The 25,408-nt window shown below is 35.0% G+C and overlaps 2 protein-coding genes across 5 annotated transcripts in view; one reads left to right on the top strand and one right to left on the bottom strand.

Annotated features, from left to right (window-relative positions):
- The first annotated feature begins 3,272 nt into the window (after positions 1-3,272).
- On the top strand, positions 3,273-17,772 carry tomm40 (translocase of outer mitochondrial membrane 40 homolog (yeast)). 2 transcript variants are annotated; one of them, XR_009808741.1, is made up of 10 exons: positions 3,273-3,397; positions 7,329-7,566; positions 13,194-13,354; positions 13,438-13,539; positions 13,615-13,720; positions 13,797-13,919; positions 15,918-15,994; positions 17,090-17,192; positions 17,259-17,480; positions 17,552-17,772. XR_009808741.1 is itself a non-coding variant. In XM_061915029.1 (9 exons), the coding sequence occupies exons 2-9, from the start codon at positions 7,350-7,352 to the stop codon at positions 17,396-17,398; spliced, it is 1,029 nt and encodes a 342-aa protein (XP_061771013.1). In that variant the 5' UTR covers positions 3,273-3,397; positions 7,329-7,349; the 3' UTR covers positions 17,399-17,772. The 2 variants fall into 2 exon arrangements, 1 of the variants encoding a protein (XP_061771013.1); XM_061915029.1 differs by having other exon boundaries at positions 17,259-17,772.
- Positions 17,742-25,408, bottom strand: part of LOC133561620 (meprin A subunit beta-like) — a 56,319-nt gene continuing 48,652 nt past the window's right edge. For all 3 annotated transcript variants that reach the window (XM_061915027.1, XM_061915026.1, XM_061915028.1), the window contains exon 19: positions 17,742-17,954. In XM_061915027.1, coding sequence (XP_061771011.1) covers positions 17,879-17,954 — 76 coding nt within the window. In that variant the 3' untranslated portion in view covers positions 17,742-17,878. The remainder of the gene's footprint in view (positions 17,955-25,408) is intronic.

Here is a 25,408-nt window from a genome sequence, read left to right as displayed (position 1 = left end):
AAAAATGTTTTGGTTCACATGAACTATTGGTACGTTAACTGTATGTATTCACTTCAGTTGTCCCCAACCTTTTTTTGCACCACAGACCGGCTTATTGTTGGCAAATAATTTTCAGGGACTGGCTTTCCACTTGTGCCAGATAAATACAGCAAAAATAAGTGCATTAAAGATACAACACACTAAAACGCTGAATTAGTGGGAGCCTGGGGGCTTGTTTCTTTGCAATGAAATACAGACGGAAATCAGCCTTTCCCTATAATCTGTCACATTTATATTCTATATGTCCATTAATGGGTGGTGCATGTGCCTCACAATGCGAAGGTTGTGAATTAAATCCCAGGCTCGGGATCTTTCTGTGTGGAGTTTGCATGTTCTCCCCGTGACTGCGTGGGTTCCCTCCGGGTAGTGCGGCTTCCTCCCACCTCCAAAGACATGCACCTGGGGATAGGTTGATTGGCAACACTAAAATTGGCCCTAGTGTGTGAATGTGACTGTGAATGTTGTCTGTCTATCCGTGTTGGCCCTGTGATGAGATGGCGACTTGTCCAGAGTGTACCCCGCCTTCCTCCCCAATACAGCTGAGATTGGCTCCAGCACCCCCCCCTGCAACCCCAAAAGGGACAAGCGGTAGAAAATGGATGGATCCATCCATCCATCTCCTTCTGCTTATCAGAGATTGGGGCGCGGGGGCTGCAGCCTAAGCAGGGAAGCCCAGACGCTCCTCTCCCCAGCTCTTCCCGGGGATCCCGAGGCGTTCCCAGGCCAGCCGGGAGACATAGTCTTCAGTCTTCCCAACGTGTCCTAGGTCTTCCCTGTGGCGTCCTACTGGTTGGACGTGCCCTAAACACCTCCCTAGGGAGGCGTTCGGGTGGCATCCTGACCAGATGCCCAAACCACCTCATCTGGCTCCTCTCGATGTGGAGGAGCAGAGGCTTTACTTTGAGATCCTCCCGAATGACAGAGCTTCTCACCCTATCTCTAAGGGAGAGACCCGCCACCTGGCGGAGGAAACTCATTTCGGCCGCTTGTACCCGTGATCTTGTCCTGAAAGAGCCATATTGGACCAAAAATACAGAAACAAATCTGGAGCCGCAAAACAAATTTAAAAGCCATACTACATACAGATAGTGTGTCATTAGATAAAAATTTAATGAAGAGGAATTAAAGGAAACCAAATGAGCTCAAATATAGCTACAAATGATGCAATATTTACATAGTTAGCCTAAATAGCATGTTAGCATCGATTAGCTTGCAGTCATGCAGTGACCAAATATGTCTGATTAGCTCTCCACACAAGTCAATGACGTCAACAAAACTCACATTTGTGCATTCGTGCACAACGTTAAAAGTTTGGTGGACAAAATGAGACGGAAAAGAAGTGGCATAAAACACGTCTTAGAAAGTCGGAGAAAGTTATACATGAAAACCAGGGGTCACCAACCTTTTTGAAACTAAGAGCTACTTCTTGGGTACTGATTAATGCGAAGGGCTACCAGTTTGATACACACTTAAATAAATTGCCAGAAATAGCCAATTTGCTCAATTTACCTTTAATAAATATATATATATATATATATATAATGGGTATTTCTGTCTGTCATTCCGTCTTACATTTATTTTCCTTTTACGGAAGGTTTTTTGTAGAGAATAAATGATGAAAAAAACACTTAATTGAACGGTTTAAAAGAGGAGAAAACACGAAAAAAATAAAAATAACATTTTGAAACATAGTTTATCTTCGGCCCTGCGATGAGATGGCGACTTGTCCAGGGTGTACCCCGCTTTCCGCCCGATTGTAGCTGAGATAGGCGCCAGCGACCCCAAAAGGGAATAAGCGGTAGAAAATGGATGGATGGATAGTTTATCTTCAATTTCGACTCTTTAAAATTCATAATTAAACCGAAAAAAAAGGATAGAAAAACTAGCTATTTCGAATCTTTTTGAAAAAAATTAAAAAATAATTTATGGAAAATCATTAGTATTTTTTCCTGATTAAGATTAATTTTAGAATTTTGATGACATGTTTTAAATCATTTAAAATCCAATCTGCACGTTGTTAGAATATATAACAAATTGGACCAAGCTATATTTCTAACAAAGACAAATCTTTATTTCTTCTAGATTTTCCAGAACCAAAATATTGAAAGAAATTCAAAAGACTTTGAAATAAGATTTAAATTTGATTCTACAGATTTTCTAGATTTGCCAGAATAATTTTTGGGAATTTTAATCATAAGTTTGAAGAAATGTTTCACAAATATTCTTCGTCAAAAAAACAGAAGCTAAAATGAAGAATTAAAATGTGTTTATTATTCTTTACAATAATAATAAAAAAAATATTACTTGAACATTGATTTAAATTGTCAGGAAAGAAGAGGAAGGAATTTAAAAGGTAAAAATGTATATGTGTTTAAAAATCCTTAAATTATTTTTAAGGTTGTATTTTTTTCTCTAAAATTGTCTTTCTGAAAGTTACAAGAAGCAAAGTAAAACAATTAATTATTCAAACAAGTGAAGACCAAGTCTTTAAAATATTTTCTTGGATTTTCAGATTCTAGTTGAGTTTTGTCCCTCTTAGAATTAAAAATGTCGAGCAAAGCGAGACCAGCTTGCTAGTAAATAAATACAATTTAAAAAATAGAGGCAGCTCACTGGTAAGTGCTGCTATTTGAGCTATTTTTAGAACAGGCCAGCGGGCGACTCATCTGGTCTTTACGGGCGACCTGGTGCCCGCGGGCACCGTGTTGGTGACCCCTGATGTAAACAAACTAGGGTGAGTTCAAGGACCGCCAAAATTAGTAGGACAAAACGGCGCTCACCAAATACTCGAATCAGTGAAGCGTGTTTAATATAAACAGTGGGATTTATAACAATTAGCTTATCCTCCTACAGAAACTATATTGAAACAAAAAATATATTTTTTTCCTATCATTTTCCATTTTTCATACATTTTTTAAAAAAGCTCCAGAGAGCCACTAGGACGGCGCTAAAGAGCCGCGGGTTGCCGACCCCCGACCTATAAGAACAGGTCTCGAGTGATTATCTTTCTATTTATAAAACACATAACGTAAAATATGTCGCTTAATATCCCCTCAAACATAACAGGTTGGTTTCATAACTTCATAGCCCTGAAGTCCTTACGTACCCTTGGAATGTCATTCAGGCGCGGAATGAATGAACCTACCGATAGCCGAATGACCCCCGTTCTGTGACGTCACCCTAAGTGGGCGGACGCTTTGGCGACTATAGCCAATGGTCGTGGAACTAGGGTCAGTGCTAGCCAATCAGCGGCACTGATACCGAAAAGTGGGCGGATACTTGTCACAACTGCTGGTGAACTTTCCCGGTCCTGAACCCCCCCTCCCTCTCCCCCCCTCGCTGGAACCGAGCCGCTACGGTGAGTATATTAGCCACCAATGTCCTCTTTGTCGCCCGCTAAAGTATCATAGCTGCTTGTGTTGAATGAACAGCCACTGCGGACGCCGTCAGCAATAGTCGCCAATGCCGGTGGGAGGGCTCTTGTTGCCGGCCTCCACATGGCTTCGCGTTACACTTAGCTAAGTAGCTAGCTGGCTAATGCTAACTAGCTTTAGCTAACCGAGGTTAAATGTGTCATTGCGCGTTAAATCTTGTCTCTGCTGCTTGGTGCGACTTCAGTAAAAACCTGGGAATAAAACTGCGTGGACGTGAAGCGACGTGGTTTTAGTTGTACATTGTTGAAACTGACATGAACTGGGCCTTAGCTAAATCCAAGACGCTACTCTGTTAAGTAAGTGTGCGGGGAAACATCGATTCGAGTACGAATCGCGATTCTCATTTTTTAAATCGCTTTTTTTTAGTGATTTTTTTTTATTATGTTTGCTGAGCTAACTGCCCTTTGTGGTACAATCTCCGTAGTGGAGGACTGTTTTAATGTTGGACATTTAAATTAACTCATTTGATTTTGGCTCTGACAATTCAATCAATCATCAATGTTTATTTATATAGCCCCAAATCACAAATGTCTCAAAGGACTGCACAAATCATTACGACTACAACATCCTCGGAAGAACCCACAAAAGGGCAAGGAAAACTCACACCCAGTGGGCAGGGAGAATTCACATCCAGTGGGACGCCAGTGACAATGCTGACTATGAGAAACCTTGGAGAGGACCAGTCAGATGTGGGCAATCCCCCCCCCAGGGGACCGAAAGCAATGGATGTCGAGCGGGTCTAACATGATACTGTGAAAGTTCAATCCATAGTGGCTCCAACACAGCCGCGAGAGTTCAGTTCAAGCGGATCCAAGACAGCAGCGAGAGTCCCGTCCACAGGAAACCATCTCAAGCGGAGGCGGATGATACACAGGCGAGCGGTCCATCCTGGGTCCCGACGAGCGGTCCATCCTGGGTCTCGACTCTGGACAGCCAGTGCTTCATCCATGGTCATCGGACCGGACCCCCTCCACAAGGGAGGGGGGGGACATCGGAGAAAAAAGAAAAGATACGGCAGATCAACTGGTCTAAAAAGGTCTATTTAAAGGCTAGAGTATACAGATGAGTTTTAAGGTGAGACTTAAATGCTTCTACTGAGGTAGCATCTCGAACTGTTACCGGGAGGGCATTCCAGAGTACTGGAACCCGAACGGAAAACGCTCTATAGCCCGCAGACTTTTTTTGGGCTTTAGGAATCACTAATAAGCCGGAGTCTTTTGAACGCAGATTTCTTGCCGGGACATATGGTACAATACAATCAGCAAGATAGGATGGAGCTAGACCATGTAGTATTTTATACGTAAGTAGTAAAACCTTAAAGTCACATCTTAAGTGCATCTTAATCATCCATCTAAGCAGATGCCCGAACCACCTCATCTGGCTCTGAGCAGCAGCTTTACTTTCAGCTCCTACTGGATAACAGAGCTTCTCACCCTATCTCTAAGGGAGAGCCCCGCCACTTGTATCCGTGATCTTGTCCTTTTGGTCATAACCAAAAACTCATGACCATATGTGAGGATGGGAACGTAGATCGACCGGTAAATTAAGAACTTTGCCTTCCGGCTCAGCTCGTTCTTCACCACAATGGATCGATACAGCGTCCGCATTACTGAAGACGCCGCACCGACCCGCCTGTTGATATCACGATCCACTCTTCCCTCACACGTGAACAAGACTCCTAGGTACTTGAACTCCTCCACTTGGGGAAAGATCTCCTCCCCAACCTGGAGATGGCACTCCACCCTATCCCTGGCGAGAACCAAGGAGTCGGATTTAGAGGTGCTGATTCTCATCCCAGCCGCTTCACACTCGGCCACGGACCGATCCAGTGAGAGCTGAAGATCGATTGATTGACTGATACTTTTATTAGTAGATTGCACAGTTCAGTACATATCCCGTACAATTGACCACTAAATGGTAACACCCCAATAAGTTTCTCAACTTGTTTAAGTCGGGGTCCACGTTAATCAATTTATTATCCTGGTCAGTTGAAGCCATCAGGACCACATCATCTGCAAAAAGCAGACCTAATCCTGCAGTCACCAAACCGGAACCCCTCAACGCCTTGACTGCGCCTAGAAATTCTGTCCATAAAAGTTATGAACAGAATCGGTGACAAAGAGCAGCCTTGGGAAACGCCAATGCGGACCAAGCTCGGACACCTAATTATTAAGGATGTAACGGTACACAAAAATTTTGGTTCGGTACGTACCTCGGCTCAGAGGTCACGGTTCGGTTCATTTTCGGTACAGTAAGAAAACAACAAAATATAAATTTTTTGATTATTTTCTAAATCTTCCACCAAAAATATTTTTCTTGGTGGAATATTTGATGTGAAGTAATCTGAAACTTGGATAGGTCAATAATTCATAATATTGATTTTGATTTTATTTTATGTTTTGAGCAATGACAGTTTGAAAGTAAAAAAAAACAGCTTTCTTTTATTAGTCAACGTTGCAACTTTTTCTAAATTACTTTCATCCATCCATCCATTTCCTACCGCTTATTCCCTTTTGGGGTTGCGGGGGGCGCTGGCGCCTATCTCAGCTACAATCGGGCGGAAGGCGGGGTACACCCTGGACAAGTCGCCACCTCATCGCAGGGCCAACACAAATAGACAGACAACATTCACACTCACATTCACACACTAGGGCCTAAGCTTTTTTATTTCACTTTTGTTTATGTTTTTGTTTATTTTAAAAGTATTTTTAGACTCTGCCGTGGGCCTTTAAAACATTAGCTGGGGGCCGTAAATGGCCTTTGATTGATTGAAACTTGTATTAGTAGATTGCACAGTACAGTACATATTCCGTACAATTAACCACTAAATGGTAACACCCGAATAAGTTTTTCAACTTGTTTAAGTCGGGGTCCACGTTAATCAATTCCTCCGGGGCACACTTTTGACACCCCTGCTAGAGATAATAAAAAATAAAATCTGATAAATCTATGGTTAAAAAGCAGAGCCTGGCGACGCATGCGCGTTTATCATAACTCTCTCCGTCTCTTTGTCTCTGCTCCTCCCTCACGAATGCTGTTGCGTGCAGCACTTTTTTTTTGTTTTTAACCCCTTAACCCTGAACGTACATTGAAAATACACGCAACCCTAACTTAAAATGCTGGACATTCAAGGCATTTAAGAAACTCCACCTGGACAGCCCCTCAAAAGAGGACATATCCCGTGAAAAGAGGAGGTGTGGTCAGTCTATCATAGCCTGGTCGTTGCTAGCATGCCACGTGTTGTTGTTTTTTTGATTGATTGAAACTTTTATTAGTAGGTTGCACAGTACAGTACATATTCCGTACAATTGACCACTAAATGGTAACACCCCAATAAGTTTTTCAACTTGTTTAAGTCGGGGTCCACGTTAATCAATTCATGGTGCCTCGGTGTGCATTGTTTACACAACGTGCGCGCGGTGCGTTATTTAATATGTCCGTATTGTTCGGTACACCTCCGAACCGAACAGAAACCCCCATACCAAAACGGTTCAATACAAATACACTTACCAATACACCCCTACTAATAATACAGGGAGCGGACCGCCACAATCAAACAGTCCAGTATTAATATCCGATATCAATTAATCAATCAATCAAAGGTTATTTATATAGCCCTAAATCACAAGTGTCTCAAAGGGCTGCACAAGCCACAGCGACATCCTCAGCTCAGATCCCACATGAGTGTAAGAAAAAACTCAATCCAATTGGTTACAATGAGAAACCTTGGAGGGGACCGCAGATGTAGGGAAAATCCCACTCCCCAGGCGACCGGTGCAATGAACGTCGAGTGGATCTCTGAATTGTCAACTATTTGTTAATTCACTAACCATCTACTGTCTTCTTGTCTTCCAGTCTGTTAATTCCTCCTAGACTATGGGCAGTGTACTGGCTGCCACCTCCCCCAGTCCCGCCCCGGCCACGGTCGGAGGTGGTCAAGGGGTCCCCGGGTTGGCGTCGGTACCCCCGGGGTTCACCATGCCCTCCGTCCCTTCGTTGTCATCGTCCTCCTCCGACCTGCAGATCACGGACGCGACAGAGTCCCCGCTCCCAAACCCCGGCACATACGAGGAGTGCCACCGCAAATGTAAAGGTAAAGACCACTTTATTTACGGAGGTTTGGTACACAGGCTTGGCTGAGGAGCCGATATGACGCAACGCCTCTAAGTCAGAATCCCGCCTTGCCGGAATGATACAAGAGGTGCCGGGTGCAGACGGACAGAGATAGCTGAGTGACGGGAGGCTAGATAGACACCACGAGTGAAGGCAGACACCCCCGGCCACAGAGAGACTAACACAAAAATGCAGGGGTCCTCTAACCAGCCCTAAATGACCCGCAAACAACCAGATTCTGGGTCAGGGTTTATGAGTAGCAGAGCAAAAAACGAACATTGAGTCATCCTTTGATCCAATATAAATAAAAAGACCACTTCATTTGTCATAAGTGAAGCTTCGCAAGGACGACGTTTACACTGCAGACCAAAGTGGACAAACTCTGATTTATAAAAAAATAGAAAATATAATTTCTTCCGGCTGTTTAGATTACAAGTAAAACGTGATCTTTGTCAGACTCTAGTATAAACGCGCACAGGCCTCAATGTGCCCTCGACGTCAAAACAGGGAAGTAGACCGGATTCTGTAAATAAACAAGGAAGTCGCTACCTCTACAAATTTGCAAAAATAAAAGCCGTCACAAATTAAAAATTATTTTATTTACCTGAAGACAAATTAAAGTAATATACTGTTTTATATATATATATATATATATATATATATATATATGTATGTATATGTGTGTGTGTATATACTGTGTATATATATATATATATATATATATGTGTATATACTGTGTGTGTATATATATATATATATATGTATATGTGTATATATGTGTGTGTGTGTGTGTGTGTGTGTGTGTGTGTGTGTATATATATATATATACACACAGTGCAGGGTTTCCTCTCGATACCTGTGGCGGTGTGGTTAGGGTCGTGGTCAACATGAATGACCATCATACAATTTGCATAATTTTCCATGAGATATTGTTTTTAAAGGCTCAAAAAGAGTGTATATTTAAAAATAAAGCTATGGTACAAAATAGTATTAACACATATTTTTTTAATAACGTATCGTTTTGCTCTATTTTTCAATTGTTGCTGTTTAATGTACAATGTAACTTGTTGGGAATTTGTCAAGTGTCTAGTAGGCCTGGGCGATATGGACAAAAAAGTACATCTTGATATATTTTACTTAAATTTGACATATATCGCAATATATTTTTCGGTGAAAGTATACATATAACGATATTCATTTTTGAGCAATATTCAGTGAAATTGAGGACCCTTTACCTCCCTGCTTGGCATTCAGCATCAAGGGTTGGAATTGGGGGTTGAATCACCAAAAATGATTTCTGGGCACGGCCACCGCTGCTGCTCCCTGCTCCCCTCACCTCCCAGGGGGTGATCAAGGGTGATTGGTCAAATGCAGAGAATAATTTCGCCACACCTAGTGTGTGTGTGTGTGTATAATACCATACCATACCAACTTTATTAGGGCCCGCATGGCAATGGCCAAAGGACCTATTGTTTTTCGTGCGTTTTATTATTCTTTATTATTATTATTATTCCGCCGCCTCTTTGAACTGTAATTTGACCCCCTGACCATGCTTCAAAACTCACCAAATTTCACACACTCATCAGAACTGGCGAAAATTGCCATTTAATAGAAAAACCAAACCCCAAAACTCAAAAATGCGCTCTAACGCCCCCTACGAAGAAAAAAAAAAAACGGATTGCTTGATTGCAATCTAGTAAAAAAAAACAAACGCCAAAACTCAAAATTGCGCTCTAACGCGATTTTTGAATAAAACACAGAAAAAACTGCTCCTAGGAAGAAAACTCAAACAAAACTGCCTATAACTTCCAGTAGGAATGTCGGAAGGACATGAAACAAAAACTTCTATGTAGGTCTCACTTGGACCGACATTTTAATAATTGACATCCTTCAGCAAAAATCAACAGGAAGTTGGCAATTACCCCTTCAAAACAAAAGTTTTGTAAAAACCCGTCACCTTTCTTCAAAAGTTATCTCCTCTGAGCGCCTTTGTCGTTTCGGCTTCAAACTTGCACAGGAGAGTTAAAACCCTTCTGATTAAAAGTATTGAACAGAGTTTTGATTACTGCTCCGGTTTTGATTTTATGACCCTTCAAAGATCAACTCCGCTGATGCTGCTGCGCTGCTGTTGTCTCAAGATGGCTACTACCACTGGATAAAAGTATTGGGACACTTAGGACTAACACTAGGCAAAAGTATTGGGACACTTACGACTAACAGTAGACAATGACAATGTGAAATGGAATTAAATCTTTTTGGTTCTCAAAATTCTACACACAATACCCTATAATAATAGTAGCTACTATCCATGCATCTTCTAAAGCCTGTTACGGGTTTGGGTCTCGGGGGCTGCAGACAAAGGCGGGCCCGACCAACGCTGCTTGCAGCTTTAATTTATAAAGCACTTTAAAAACAGCCAGTTGAAGAACAAATGGCTGTACACCACAAATAAATACAGGCAAAGCACAGACAAAAACAATAACATTTAAAACAGAAGTGAAATAAACATTGAAAAAGCAAATATGAATTATCCTAAGAACAATTTGTTGTATAAATAAGACATTTTTATTTTATTTATAAGGCGCCTTTCTGGGCACTCAAAAACACCTAACAAAATCAAAACAATAGAATCAAATTATATAAAAACAATAACAACAACAACAAAGATAGATAAGATGATTAAAGTGAATAAGCAGTCCGGAATAAGTGTGTTTTGAGTCTTGACTTGAAGAGGGATATTGAGTCCAAGTTACGAAGGTCGGGTGGCAAAGAGTTCTAAAGATGTGGGGCAGGGCGGCTGAAAGCTGGGTCACCCATGGTGGACAGTTTAAATAAAGGGACAGTGAGATGGATGGATGAAGAGGATCCTGGGGAACATGAGGGCGTGGCGACATGGATCAGGTCAGAGGGATATGATGGAGAAGAAAGGTTATGGATGGCTTTGAAAGTTAGGAGAATTATTTTAAAGTGAATACGGTGTTTGATGGGTAGCCAGTAGAGTCGCTGCAGAACAGGGGTAATGTGCTGGATTGAAGGGGTTCTGGTGATTATCCGGGCTGCAGAGTTCTGGAGAATCTGAAGTTTGTGAAGTGACTTGTCAGGGAGCCCAAACAGGAGAGAGTTGCAATAGTCCAGGCGAGAGGTGACCAGGCTATGGACTAATATGGCAGCAGTATGTGGTTTAAATGATGGGCGAAGACAATTAATGTTCCGTAGATGAAAGTAAGCAGAGCGGGTAATGTTGTTTATGTGTGCTTGAAAGGAGAGTGTGCTGTCCAGGACGACACGCAGACTCTTGACTTGGGAGGAGGGAGAGACAGGGATTACAGAGAGTAACGGACAAGCTGTTGGTTTTGGCGAGAATTTTTTTTTGTACCTAGAAGTGGGATTTCAGTTTTATTACTATTAAATTGAAGGAAATTGGATGACAACCACTGCTTGAGTTCACTGAAGCTGTCTGTCAGGGAGGAAGGAGGAAGAGAGGCAGTTGGTTTGGTTGAAATGTAGAGCTGGGTGTCATCCGCATAACAGTAAAAATGTATTTTAAATTTATGGAAAATATTGCCAAGGGGAAGAATGTAAATGATAAAAAGCAGGGGACTGAGAACAGAGCCCTGGGGGACACCGGAGGAAACGGGAGATGCAGGGTATTTTAATTAAAGGGAGTTGAACAAACTGAGTGCGGTGGGAGCGATATGATCTAAACCAGTTAAGGTGATGCCAATATGGTGCAATTTATGGAGGAGGACAGTGTGTGAAATGGTGTCAAAGGTTGCAGTGAGATCTAAGAGGATTAGGATCGTGAGAAGACCAGAATCAGCTGCCTCCTGGAGATCGTTTGTGATTTTTACTAGTGCTGTTTCAGTGATGTGCAGGGGCCGGAAACCTGACTGGAATTGTTCATATAGGTTAATTAACTGTAGGTGTAAAAAGCAGTCAAAAAGTTAAAAACAGTTTAAAATCTCATGCTGGGTTAAAATCTAGTGGGAAAAAAATGGGTTTTAAGAATAATAATAACTACTAGCTTGACAAGCGAGGGACTAAAGGTAAATACCGTGTCATCAATGGTGATCCTATGATGCTAGTTTGATTACATTAACATAGCACAGACAAACATCACACACACGAGACGGTTTAGTAAGTATAAATTGTTTTAGTTACACTGTAAAACTTAGAAATGTTGCTTGCAGTGCTGAATGAAGAATAGTCTCAAGCAGAAATGCTATGGACAGGCTATACTTCCAAAAAGTACATTTTCAGCCTGCACCACCTGCAGTGAGCAAATTCGTCCAAAAGATGGCGCCATAGCACAAACAATAACACTTTTTCAGTGTCTTGTCAGTGTTAAATGAAAACTATTTGTTGAAGACAAAACATTACCGTTAGCAAAGAAAAATACATACATTAGCTGTGAGGTTCAAAGCGTAGTAGCAGCTTAGCAATGCAGTGATTGTTGGACCTTGTATGTTTCTGAGGCATATTTATCCCTAATGCAATGCACTCATTGGCATTCCAAAGATGTTATCCTGTTGTCGGATAGAAAGTACTCTATTGATCCCTGGGGGGGAATTCAGCACCACAGTTCGCTCACAATAGACAATAAACACTTGGGCATTTTTTACATGTAAATAATGTAAATACAGTCTATTATACAGCATTATTCACATGTGAAGTCTATTTTAAAGCATTATTCACATGTGAACAACATAAATACACCCTTATACAGCATTATTCACATGTGAGTACCATAAATAGTCTATTATACAGCATTATTTACATGTGAATAACATAAATATAGTCAATTATACAGCATTATTCGCATTTGAATAACATAAATACAGTCTATTATACAGCATTATTCACATGTGAATAACAGTCTATTATACAGCATTATTCACATGTGAACAACATAAATACACTCTTATACGGCATTATTCACATGTGAATACCATAAATACAGTCTATTATACAGCATTATTCACATGTGAATAACAAATGGTCTATTATACAGCATTATTCACATGTGAACAACATAAATACAGTCTATTATACAGCATTATTCACGTGTGAATACCATAAATACAGTCTATTATACAGCATTATTTACATGTGAATACCATAAATATAGTCAATTATACAGCATTATTCACATTAGAATAACATAAATACATTCTCATATACAGCATTATTCCCATGTGAATAACATAACTACATTCTATGATACAGCATTATTCACATGTGAATACCCTAAATACAGTATTAGTCAGCATTATTCACATTTGAATAACATAAATACATTCTCATATACAGCATTATTCACATGTGAATAACATAAATACATTCTCATATACAGCATTATTCACATGTGAATAACGTAAATACATTCTATTATACAGCATTATTCACATGTGAATAACGTAAATAGTCTATTATACAGCATTATTCACGTGTGAATAACATAAATACAGTCTATTATACAGCATTATCACCTGTGAATAACATAAATACAATCTACTATACAGCATTATTCACATGTGGATAATATAAATACATTTTACATTTACAGTAAATGTACAGTCAAAAGGTTGTTTTTTTGTTGTGTTTCAGAGGTTTTCCCAATGCAGATGGAAGGTGTGCGGCTAATTGTTAACAAGGGCTTGAGTAACCACTTCCAGGTCAGCCATACCATCACCCTCAGCACTCTGGGGGACTCTGGCTATAGATTTGGCTCCACCTATGTCGGCAGTAAACAGACAGGACCTGCAGAGGTAACAGACTTTTTTGTTGCACAGCCAGCGACAACTTTTAGATGACCGTTCCCCGATCTGACCGTCATGTCTGCTTCCTTCAGTCATTTCCAGTCATAGTGGGCGACATGGACAACACAGGTAGTCTCAATGCTCAAATTATCCACCAACTCAGCACAGCCGTCCGCTCCAAAATAGCCATCCAGGTAATACACACATGCAGGAAGAGACTTTGTTTTAACAACAGCTTTGCAGTTATGGTTGTTGGGTTTGTTTTCCAGACTCAGCAGCAAAAGTTTGTGAACTGGCAGTGTGACTTGGAGTACCGTGGTGCCGATTTCACTTCTGCCGTGACGCTAGGGAACCCTGACATACTTGTAGGCTCAGGTCAGTTTAAAAAAAAAATACCCTTTGTGTTCTCCTTTGTCTTAAAAGCAAATGTTTCCGCTTTTATTTTCCTCAGGCATCGTGGTGGCCCACTATCTCCAGTCGATTACACCTTCACTAGCTCTTGGCGGTGAGCTCGTATACCACCGGAGACCAGGCGAGGAAGGTACAGTCACCTCCTTCCTGGGCAGGTACACAGGTAAACCACTTAATTATGTTCCACTCAAATGTTATACATATAAAAGTGTTTACATAAAAAGTGTTCAAACCAAATTTGTATGTATGTACATACAGTGCAGGCTACAAGTTTGGACACACCTCCTCATTTTAATGAGTGTTCTTTATTTTCATGACTGTTTACATTGTAGATTGTCACTAAAGGCATCAAAACTATGACACCTGTAAAGTGAAAACCATTTCAGGTGACTACCTCTCGAAGCTCATCCAGAGAATGTCAAGAGTGTGCGGAACAGTTTTTAGAGCAAAGGGCTATTTGGCAGAAACTAGAGTATAGAACATGTTTTCTGTTATTTCACCTTGTTGGTTAAGTACATAACTGCACATGTGTTCATTCATAGATGTGATGCCTTCAGTGACAATCTACAACAGGGGTAGGGAACCTATGGCTCTCGAGCCAGATGTGGCTCTTTTGATTACTGCATCTGGCTCTCAGATAAATCCTAACTGACATTGCTTAACATAAGTAATTAATAATTACGCTCAAAATATAAATAACGTTCAAAATAATAAACATTCTCATGCATTTTAATCCATTCATCCGTTTTCTACCGCACCTGTTCACAAAGTTGCATTCATTGTAGAATTATTTTATTTATTACTGGTTTACTATTTACTGTTACTATTTATTTACTAGCTTCAGAATAACCATGTTATTAAAAAGAATAAGAGACTTACTATACTCTAAAAATGTTGGTCTTACTTAAAATGCACACATTTAGTTGTATTCAGTGTTACAAAATATTATATGGCTCTCACGGAAATATGTTTTAAAATATTTGGCTTTTATGGCTTTCGCAGCCAAAAAGGTTCCCGACCCCTGATCTACAATGTAAATAAATAGTCATGAAAATAAAACACATGAGGAGAAGGTGTGTCCAAACTTTTGACCTGTACTGTATATATATATATATATATGTATGTATGTGTGTGTGTGTGTGTGTGTGTGTATACACACGTATGTATGTGTATATATATATATACACAGTATATGTGTATATATATGTATGAATGTGTATATATACAGTATATGTTTGTATATGTATATATGTATGTATGTATGTTGAAGGAAAAAGTTGAAGGGAAAAATATTGAAACATAACATTTTAGAATACCGTATTTCCTTGAATTGCCACCGGGGCGCTAATGAATTTAAAACCTCTTCTCACTCCTGCACTTACCAAAGGCATGCGGTAAAAGTAAGCATGCACTAATTATTTTAAAACCTCTTCTCACTCCGGCACTTACCAATGGTATGCAGTAAAAATTTGAGCGTGATGTAAGCTTGGACCTTAAATCCTACTGAATAGCTCTTAATCTTCTTCCCTTTATGCGATTTCAAATGACCGGTATTGAAATCAGCCTCCTCCATTTTGAAAATGATGACAGGGGAGGTGTCACTCGTGACTTGACGAGTTTGACCAGGCGGTAATACTAAGCATGCGCTAATTATTTTGTGAAGCGAGTTTGACCCGGCAGTAATTCAAGGCAATTCGAGGAAATACGGTATATAATACATTTTGCATTAAAAAAATATATATATTTAGATTATAACTGAATTAAAGACAATTTGATAAGATAAATTTATGTCATATTACATTGAAAACAGTACTACTTAACTTAAGTAAAGTTGTAATTATCCAAGTTTAAGTGAGAATTTGCAAAAATTAAGCCAATAATTTTACGGGATTAACATTTAAAACAAATATTTTTACCATCAAGAAAATATATATTGTCATTTTAGGACAACACATTTGAACTAATTGTACAATAATTATGGTCAGGAAAAAAAAAGATACTTTGATTTGTATAAGGTCACATTATGAGGGAAATACAGCAGTTTTCCAGAACATATTCATAACCTTTTGAGACTGAAATAATTATTGTACGACTGTTATGTAATGTTTAGCTTCATGTTGACGATGTTAATGTACAAGTAGATGGTTTCCATCGTCCTCAGGTAACAACTATGTTGCAACGCTGACTGTGGGAGGAGCAGGATGCCACGCTACTTACTATCATAAAGCCAACGATCAGGTGGGTTGGAGCAGATCAATGTAATAATACTAATGTTATGTGATGTATGTACACATACATACATACATGTATGTATGTGTACATGTATATGTATACATACATACATGTATGCATGTATGTATACATACATGTATGCATACATAAATGTATGTATGTATACCCACATGTACGTATGTATACATACATGTATGTATACATACAAACATGTATGTATACGCATATACATACATAGATGTATACATACATGTATGTTTGTATGTATACATACATGTTTGTATAACATATACATATATGTATGTATACATACATGTTTTTGGATGTTTATGTATACATACATGTAAGTTTGTATGTATGTATACATATGTATACATACATACATGTATACACACATGTGTTTGTATGTTTATGTATACATACATGTGAGTTTGTATGTATGTATGTATACATACATGTATGTATGTATACATACATGTTTGTATGTTTATGTATACATACATGTACGTTTGTATGTATGTATACATACATGTTTGTATGTATACATACATGTACGTTTGTATGTATGTATACATACATGTTTGTATGTATACATACATGTATGTTTGTATGTATACATACATGTATGTTTGTATGTATACATACATGTATGTTTGTATGTATACATACATGTATGTTTGTATGTATATGTATACATACGTGTAAGTTTGTATGTATACATACATGTGAGTTTGTATGTATGTATGTATACATACATGTTTGTATGTTTATGTATACATACATGTAAGTTTGTATGTTTATGTATACATACATGTACGTTTGTATGTATGTATACATACATGTTTGTATGTATACATACATGTATGTTTGTATGTATACATACATGTTTGTATGTATACATATATGTAAGTTTGTATGTCTGTATACATACATGTCTGTATACATATATACATACATGTTTGTATATGTTATACAAACATATATACATACATGTATGTAAGTACACATAGCAATGTAATAATACAGCTTTATTATCTTGGATAGAAGATCTTGTTACGTTGTGCATCGTTTAGATTAGATTTGTTTCTGTTGTCTTTCCAGCTGCAAGTGGGAGTGGAGTTTGAAGCCAGCACCAGGATGCAGGAGACCACAACATCTTTGGGTTATCAGCTAGATTTGCCCAAAGCTAACTTGCTCTTTAAAGGTAAGTATGTTGTCAGTCATGTATGTGAACAAGGCAGCAGCAAGCATCTTGTCCTTCCTCCATCAGGCTCTGTAGACAGCAACTGGTTGGCAGGAGCCACGCTGGAGAAGAAACTACTACCCCTGCCCCTCACTCTGGCCCTGGGAGCTTTCCTCAACCACCGCAAGAACAAGTTCCAGTGCGGCTTCAGCGTCACTATCGGTTAGCTGGTCTCAGAGCTGCCCCGTGGTCCCTCCCAGGAGCCAGCTCGCGGGCCCCAGCTTGGACAGGCACGGAGGAGACTTACAGGTACCCGGACTGAGTTTTTCCCAACATTACATTCAGAGACTCTCTTTTACTACTGTGATATCTGGGGGAAGACAGCGAGACAGAGACCACCAAGGGGCCAGGACCGGCCGAGCACAAATGTCTTTACGTCATGGCGTGTCATTCAAAGCGGAGGACAACATGGCGCATGTCAGAAAAACATCCGGGTCGACGCATGAGAAGGTCTTGTAAAAAACAAACAGTGGTTAGACATAATATATGGTGATCATGTGATGATGGAAATAAATGTGATTACTTTTTTAATGTTATGTCATACACTTTACAGAATGCAGGTTTATTTGACAAAACACATTTCTTGTAACATGAGTTCCTCCACCAGATCAGGTATGTTTTTTTATTCAGAACATTTCAGCTTCCCATCAAGACAAGAGAAGTGTCAGGATGAAGAAGACAAGAGTAGGAGAAGAATCCATGTTGGGACCAACGCTGAAAATACTGGAGAAAAACATACAAGAAAATGCATATTAATTATACTCAGCTACAATACTCTTCATATTAAATTGTGTATATATATATATACACACACAAAATATATGTAAATGCACTTTATATGTGTATATATATTTATAAACACACAATATATACACACACATTTTGTATATGTATATGCTGTATATATACATACATATATAAATGTAATGTTAATGTATGTAAATAAATACACTTAAAATGTATAAGACACACTCATTCTTTATATATATATATATATACACACACACACACATTGTACATGTATACATACATTGTGTAAGTACACAATTTGTGTATATATATGTACCGGTTTATATACATACCATCCTACAAGTACAATAATATACATTTGTTTATTTAGTGTTTACATATATTTGTAAACATATATACACGTGTACATGCATACATACTTATATGCATGCATATATGCATGCATATAAGTATGTATGCCTGTTTTAATACGCTTGCATATATATACACTTGTACGTATTTATATATATGTATTTACATACATACGTGTGTAATTACATACATAAGTATGTATGTAAATATGTATACATATTTATATACATATGTATGTTTATAAATACATACGCATGAATGTATGTACATACATAGTATGTACATACGTATGTACATACATAGTATGTACATACGTATGTATGTTCATACATATGTATTTACGTACTTATGTATGTAACTACATATGAACGTAAATATGTATACACATGTATGTACATACACATGTGTATGTACATACATGTCATACATACATACTTATATAATTACATACGTATGTATGTGAATACATACATACGTATGTTCATACAAACATGTATGAACATACATGTGTATGTATACGTACATGTGCATATACGTACATACATACATATGTACGTACATAAAACATACTTATGTACGTATGAACATAAATACATGTGTGTACGCAAATGTGTGCGTATGTACGTACATTCATACGTATATATCAATGTATGTACATACATGTGTATTAATTGACATACATATATTTATATATGAATAAACATATGTATGTATGTACATATATATGTATGTACATACATACCTACATATGTATGTTTATACATACACACGCATGTATGTTTATACATATGTATGTACATATGTGTATAAAAATACATACGTATGTATAAACACATGTACGTATGTACATACATGCAAATGTATGTATATACATATGTATGTACTTACATACATAGGTATACATACGTACATTATTATGTATGTGTATACATACATATATATGTATGTGTATACATACATATATATGTATACACATATATATGTATGTATATACATACACATGTATTAATATGCATACATACGTCTATACATACATATGTATGTGTGTATAAACAGATATATATGTATGTATGGATGTATGTATAACCATACATTTGTATGTATGTATGAACAAACATATGTATGTTTAAACATACATATGTAAGTATGGATAAACGTATGTATGTTTGTACATATGTTTGTACGTACATATATATGTACAGTATGTACATACATACCTAAATATGTATGTTTATACATACACACATATGTTTGTTCATACATATGTATGTATGTACATACATATGTATGTATGAATAAACATACATATCTATGTGTAAACATACATGTGTGTATGTATAAAAATATGTACGTATGTAAATACATAAAAACATACGTACATATAAGCAAATGTATGTACATACATATGTATTTATGTACTTACATACATGTGTATGTACATGCATTCATACGTATGTACATACATTATTACATATGTATATACATACATACATATGTATCAATGTATACATATGTATGTATGTATGTATATACATACATATGTATTAATAAACAAACATACGTCCATACATACATATGTATGTGTGTATAAAAACATATATGTGTATGTATGGATGTATATACACTTATGTATGTATGTATAAACGTACATATGTATGTATTTATAAAAATATGTATGTATAAACATATGTATCTATGTATAAACATACATATGTATGTATGAACAAACATGTATGTTTAAACATACATATGTATGTATAAACATATGTATGTATGTCTAAACATACACATGTATGTATAAACTTACATATGTTTGGATGTACATATATATGTACATACATACCTACATATGTATGTTTATACATACATACATACATTCAAATGTATGTTCATACATACATAGGTATGTATGAACCTATGTATGTAGGTTCATGTATGTATGTATGTACATACATACATATGTAAATATGTACAAACATAAATATATATATATGTATGTTTATACATACATATGTATGTGTATAAACATACATATATGTGTATGTATAGATGTATGTATGTATAAACATACATATGTATGTATGTATGTCTAAACATACACATGTATGTATAAACTCACATATGTTTGGATGTACATATATATGTACAGTATGTACATACATACACACGTGTGTATGTTTATACATACATACATTCAAATGTATGTTTATACATACATAGGTATGTATGAACCTATGTATGTACATACATACATATGTATGTACAATCATAAATATATATATGTATGTTTATACATACATATGTATGTTTATACATACATATGTATGTTTATACATACATATGTATGTTTATACATACATATGTGTGTATAAAAATAAATATGTATGAATAAACATGCATATGTATGTGTAAACATACATGTGTATGTATAAACATATGTACGAATGTACAGACATAAAAAAATACCTACGTAGATACATGCAAATGTATGTATATACATATGTATGTACGTATGTACGTACATAATTACGTATGTATATACATACATACATATCAATGTATACACATATATGTATGTATATACATATATATATATATATATTAATATACATACATATATACGTCTATACATATGTATGTGTGTATAAACATACATTTGTATGCATGTATGTATAAACATACATATGAATGTATGTATAAACTTACATATATTTGTATGTATAAACATACTTATGTATGTATGAACAAACTTACATATGTATGTATAAACAGACATACTTATGTATGTATAAACATACATATGTATTAGGGCTGTGAATCTTTCGGTGTTCCACGATTCGATTCAATATTGATTATTGGGGTCACGTTTCGAAAATATATCGATTTTTTTCGATTCAACGCGATTCTCGATGCAAAAACAATATTTTTCCGATTCAAAAGGATTCTGTATTCATTCAATACATAGATTTCAGCAGGATCTACCCCAGTCTGCTGACATGCTAGCAGAGTAGTAGATTTTTGTAAAAAGCTTTTATAATTGTAAAGGACAATGTTTTATCAAGTTATTGCAATAATGCAAATTTGTTTTAACTTAAACAAACCAAAAACATGACTTATTTTATCTTTGTGAAAACATTGGACACTGAGTTGTCAAGCTTATGAGATGCGATGCAAGTGTAAGCCACTATAAACATACATATGTATGTATGCATAAACATACAAATGTATAATTAAACATACACATGTATGTATAAATATACATATGTATGTATGTATGTATAAACATACATACATACATTATGTATAATTATACATATGTATTTATAAACATAAATATGTATACACATACATATGTATGTATGTATGCATAAACATACATACATACATGTATGTATAATTATACACATGTATGTGTATACATATATATGTATGTATTCATAAACGTACATATGTATGAACATACATATGTAAGTATGTATGTATAAACATACATATGTATGTTTAAACTTACATATGTACAGTAAGTATGTATGTATAAACATATATGTATGTATTTATAAACATGCATGTATGTATAATTATACATATGTATGTATGTATGTATAAACACACATATGTATACATGTATGTATAAACATACATATGTATGTATGCAAAAACATACATATATATGTATGTATAAATATACCTATGTATGTATAAACATATGTATCTATATGTATGTATATATGTATTTATAAGCATACATATATATAAATACATACATATTTATATACATTCATATGTATGTATATACATACATATGTATGTATGTAGGTATGCACATACATATGTATGTTTAAACATATGTATGTATGTATAAACATACATAAGTTTGTATGTACATATGTATGTTTAAACTTACATATGTAAGTATGTATGTATAAACATATGCATGTATGTTCAAACATAAATATGTATGTATGTATAAACTTAAGTATGAATGTATGTACAAACATACCCTTTTCATGTATATATGTATAAACATATGTATGTATGTACGTACATATGTATTTGAAAACATATGTATGTATGTACATACATATGTATGTATGTATGTCAGTCTAAACATACACATGTATGTATAAACATACATATGTTTGGATGTACATATATATGTATGTACATACATACCTACATATGTATGTTTATACATACATACACACGCATGTATGTTTATACATATGTATGTACATATGTGTGTATAAAAATAAATACATATGTATGTATGTATAAACATACAAATGTATAACATACACATGTATGTATAAATATACATATATATGTATGTATGTATGTATAAACATACATACATACATACATACATGTATAATTATACATATGTATTTATAAACATACATATGTATACACATACATATGTATATATGTATAAACATACATACATACATACATGTATGTATAATTATACACACGTATGTGTATACATACATATGTATGTTTATAAATACATATATATGTATGTATTCATAAACGTACATATGTATGAACATACAAATGTAAGTATGTATGTATAAACATACATATGTATGTTTAAACTTACATATGTAAGTATGTATGTATAAACATATATGTATGTATGTATAAACATATGCATGTATGTATAATTATACATATGTATGTATGTATGTAAAAACATACATATATATGTATGTATAAACATACCTATGTATGTATAAACATATGTATTTATAAGTATGTATATATGTATTTATAAGCATACATATATATAAATACATACATATTTATATACATTCATATGTATGTATATACATACATATGTATGTATGTATGTAGGTATGCACATACATATGTATGTATGTATAAACATACATATGTGTGTATAAATGTAAATATGTATGTATAATACATATCCATGTATGTATATATAAACATACATATGTATGTATAAACATACATATGTATGTATAAGCATACATATGTATGTATAAAAATACATATATGTAGAAACATATGTATGTATAAACATACATATTTATGTATGTTTATGTATGTTCATACATACATTTGTATGTATCTATGCATTAGCATACATAGGTATGTATGAACATACATTTGTATGTATGTAAAAAACAAATATATATGTATAATCGTACGTATGTATATAGGTATAAACGTACATATGTATGTATAAATAAATGTTTATATGTATGAATGAATGTATAAACGTACATATGTATGAACATACATATGTATGTATAAACCTACATATGTATGTATGATTGTATAAACGTACATATGTATTTATGTCTGTATAAATGTCTATATGTATGTATAAACGTATATATTTATGTATGTATGTATAAACATACATATGAATGTATGGAAAAAACTTATATATGTATGTATAAACATGAATATACATAAATATAAATATACATACGTATGTATATATAAACACACATATATATGTATGTATAAACATACATATGTATGTATATACATACATATTTATGTATGTATGCAAAAACATACATATATTTATAAGAATAAACATATATATGTATTTATAGACATACATAATATAAACATACATGTTTATGTATGTATAAACATAGATATGTATGTACGTATTTCTAATTATACATGTATATGTATGTACTTATGTTATGTATATACATATGTATTTATATATGTTACTTACTTACTTGCACACATACATATGTATATACATACATGTGTATATACATATGTATGTAAATACATGCCTATGTATATACATACATATGCATATATATACTTACATACATACATATGTATGTATTAACATACACATGTATGTATGTATGTATAAACATAGATATGTATGTCTGTATAAACATACATATGTATGCATAAACATACATGTGTATGCATGTATGTATAAACATACATGTGTATGCATGTATGTATAAACATATATATGTATGAATAAACTTATATACATATGTATGTTTAAACATATGTATGTATGTATAAACATACATAAGTTTGTATGTACATATGTATGTTTAAACTTACATATGTAAGTATGTATGTATAAACATATGCATGTATGTTCAAACATAAATATGTATGTATGTATAAACTTAAGTATGAATGTATGTACAAACACCCTTTTCATGTATATATGTATAAACATATGTATGTATGTACGTACATATGTATGTGAATACATATGTATGTATGTATATACATATGTATGCATGTATATACATACATTAGTATGTATGTATGTATGTGCATACAAATGTATGTATGTACATATGTATGTGTGTATATTCATATATATGTGTAAACATACATATGTATGTATATATTCATTAAAATACATATCTATGTATGTATGGATATAAATACATAAATATGTATGAATATGCATACATATGTATGTACATATGTATGTATGTATGTCTAAACGTATATATGTATGAATGTATGTATGTATAAACGTACATATGTATGTATGTATGTTCAAACGTACATATGTATGTATAAACGTACACATGTATAAACGTACATATGTATGTATAAACATACATATGTATGTATTTTTAAACATACATTTGCATGTATGTATAAACTTACATATGTATGTATAGACATACATACATATGTATGCATGCCTGTATGTATGTATAAAAATATGTATGTATGTATGTGCAAACATAAATTTTTAATGTATGTATGAATATACATATGGATGTATAAACATACATATGTATGTATGTATAAATATAAATACTAGGGGTGTTGTAAAAAATATATTTGAATACGATTTAAAAAATATATTTATATATATATATATTTTTTTTTTAATTCAATCAAGCAAATACACAGCAATACCATAACAATGCAATCCAATTCCAAAACCAAACCTGACCCAGCAACACTCAGAACTGCAATAAACAGCAATTGAGAGGAGACACAAACACCACACAGAACAAACCAAAAGTAGTGAAACAAAAATGAATATTATCAACAACAGTATCAATATTAGTTATAATTTCAGCATAGCA

This window comes from Nerophis ophidion, linkage group LG11, assembly GCF_033978795.1.
Source record: "Nerophis ophidion isolate RoL-2023_Sa linkage group LG11, RoL_Noph_v1.0, whole genome shotgun sequence".
Taxonomy (NCBI): domain Eukaryota; kingdom Metazoa; phylum Chordata; class Actinopteri; order Syngnathiformes; family Syngnathidae; genus Nerophis; species Nerophis ophidion.
This window is presented reverse-complemented; position numbering and strand designations above follow the sequence as displayed.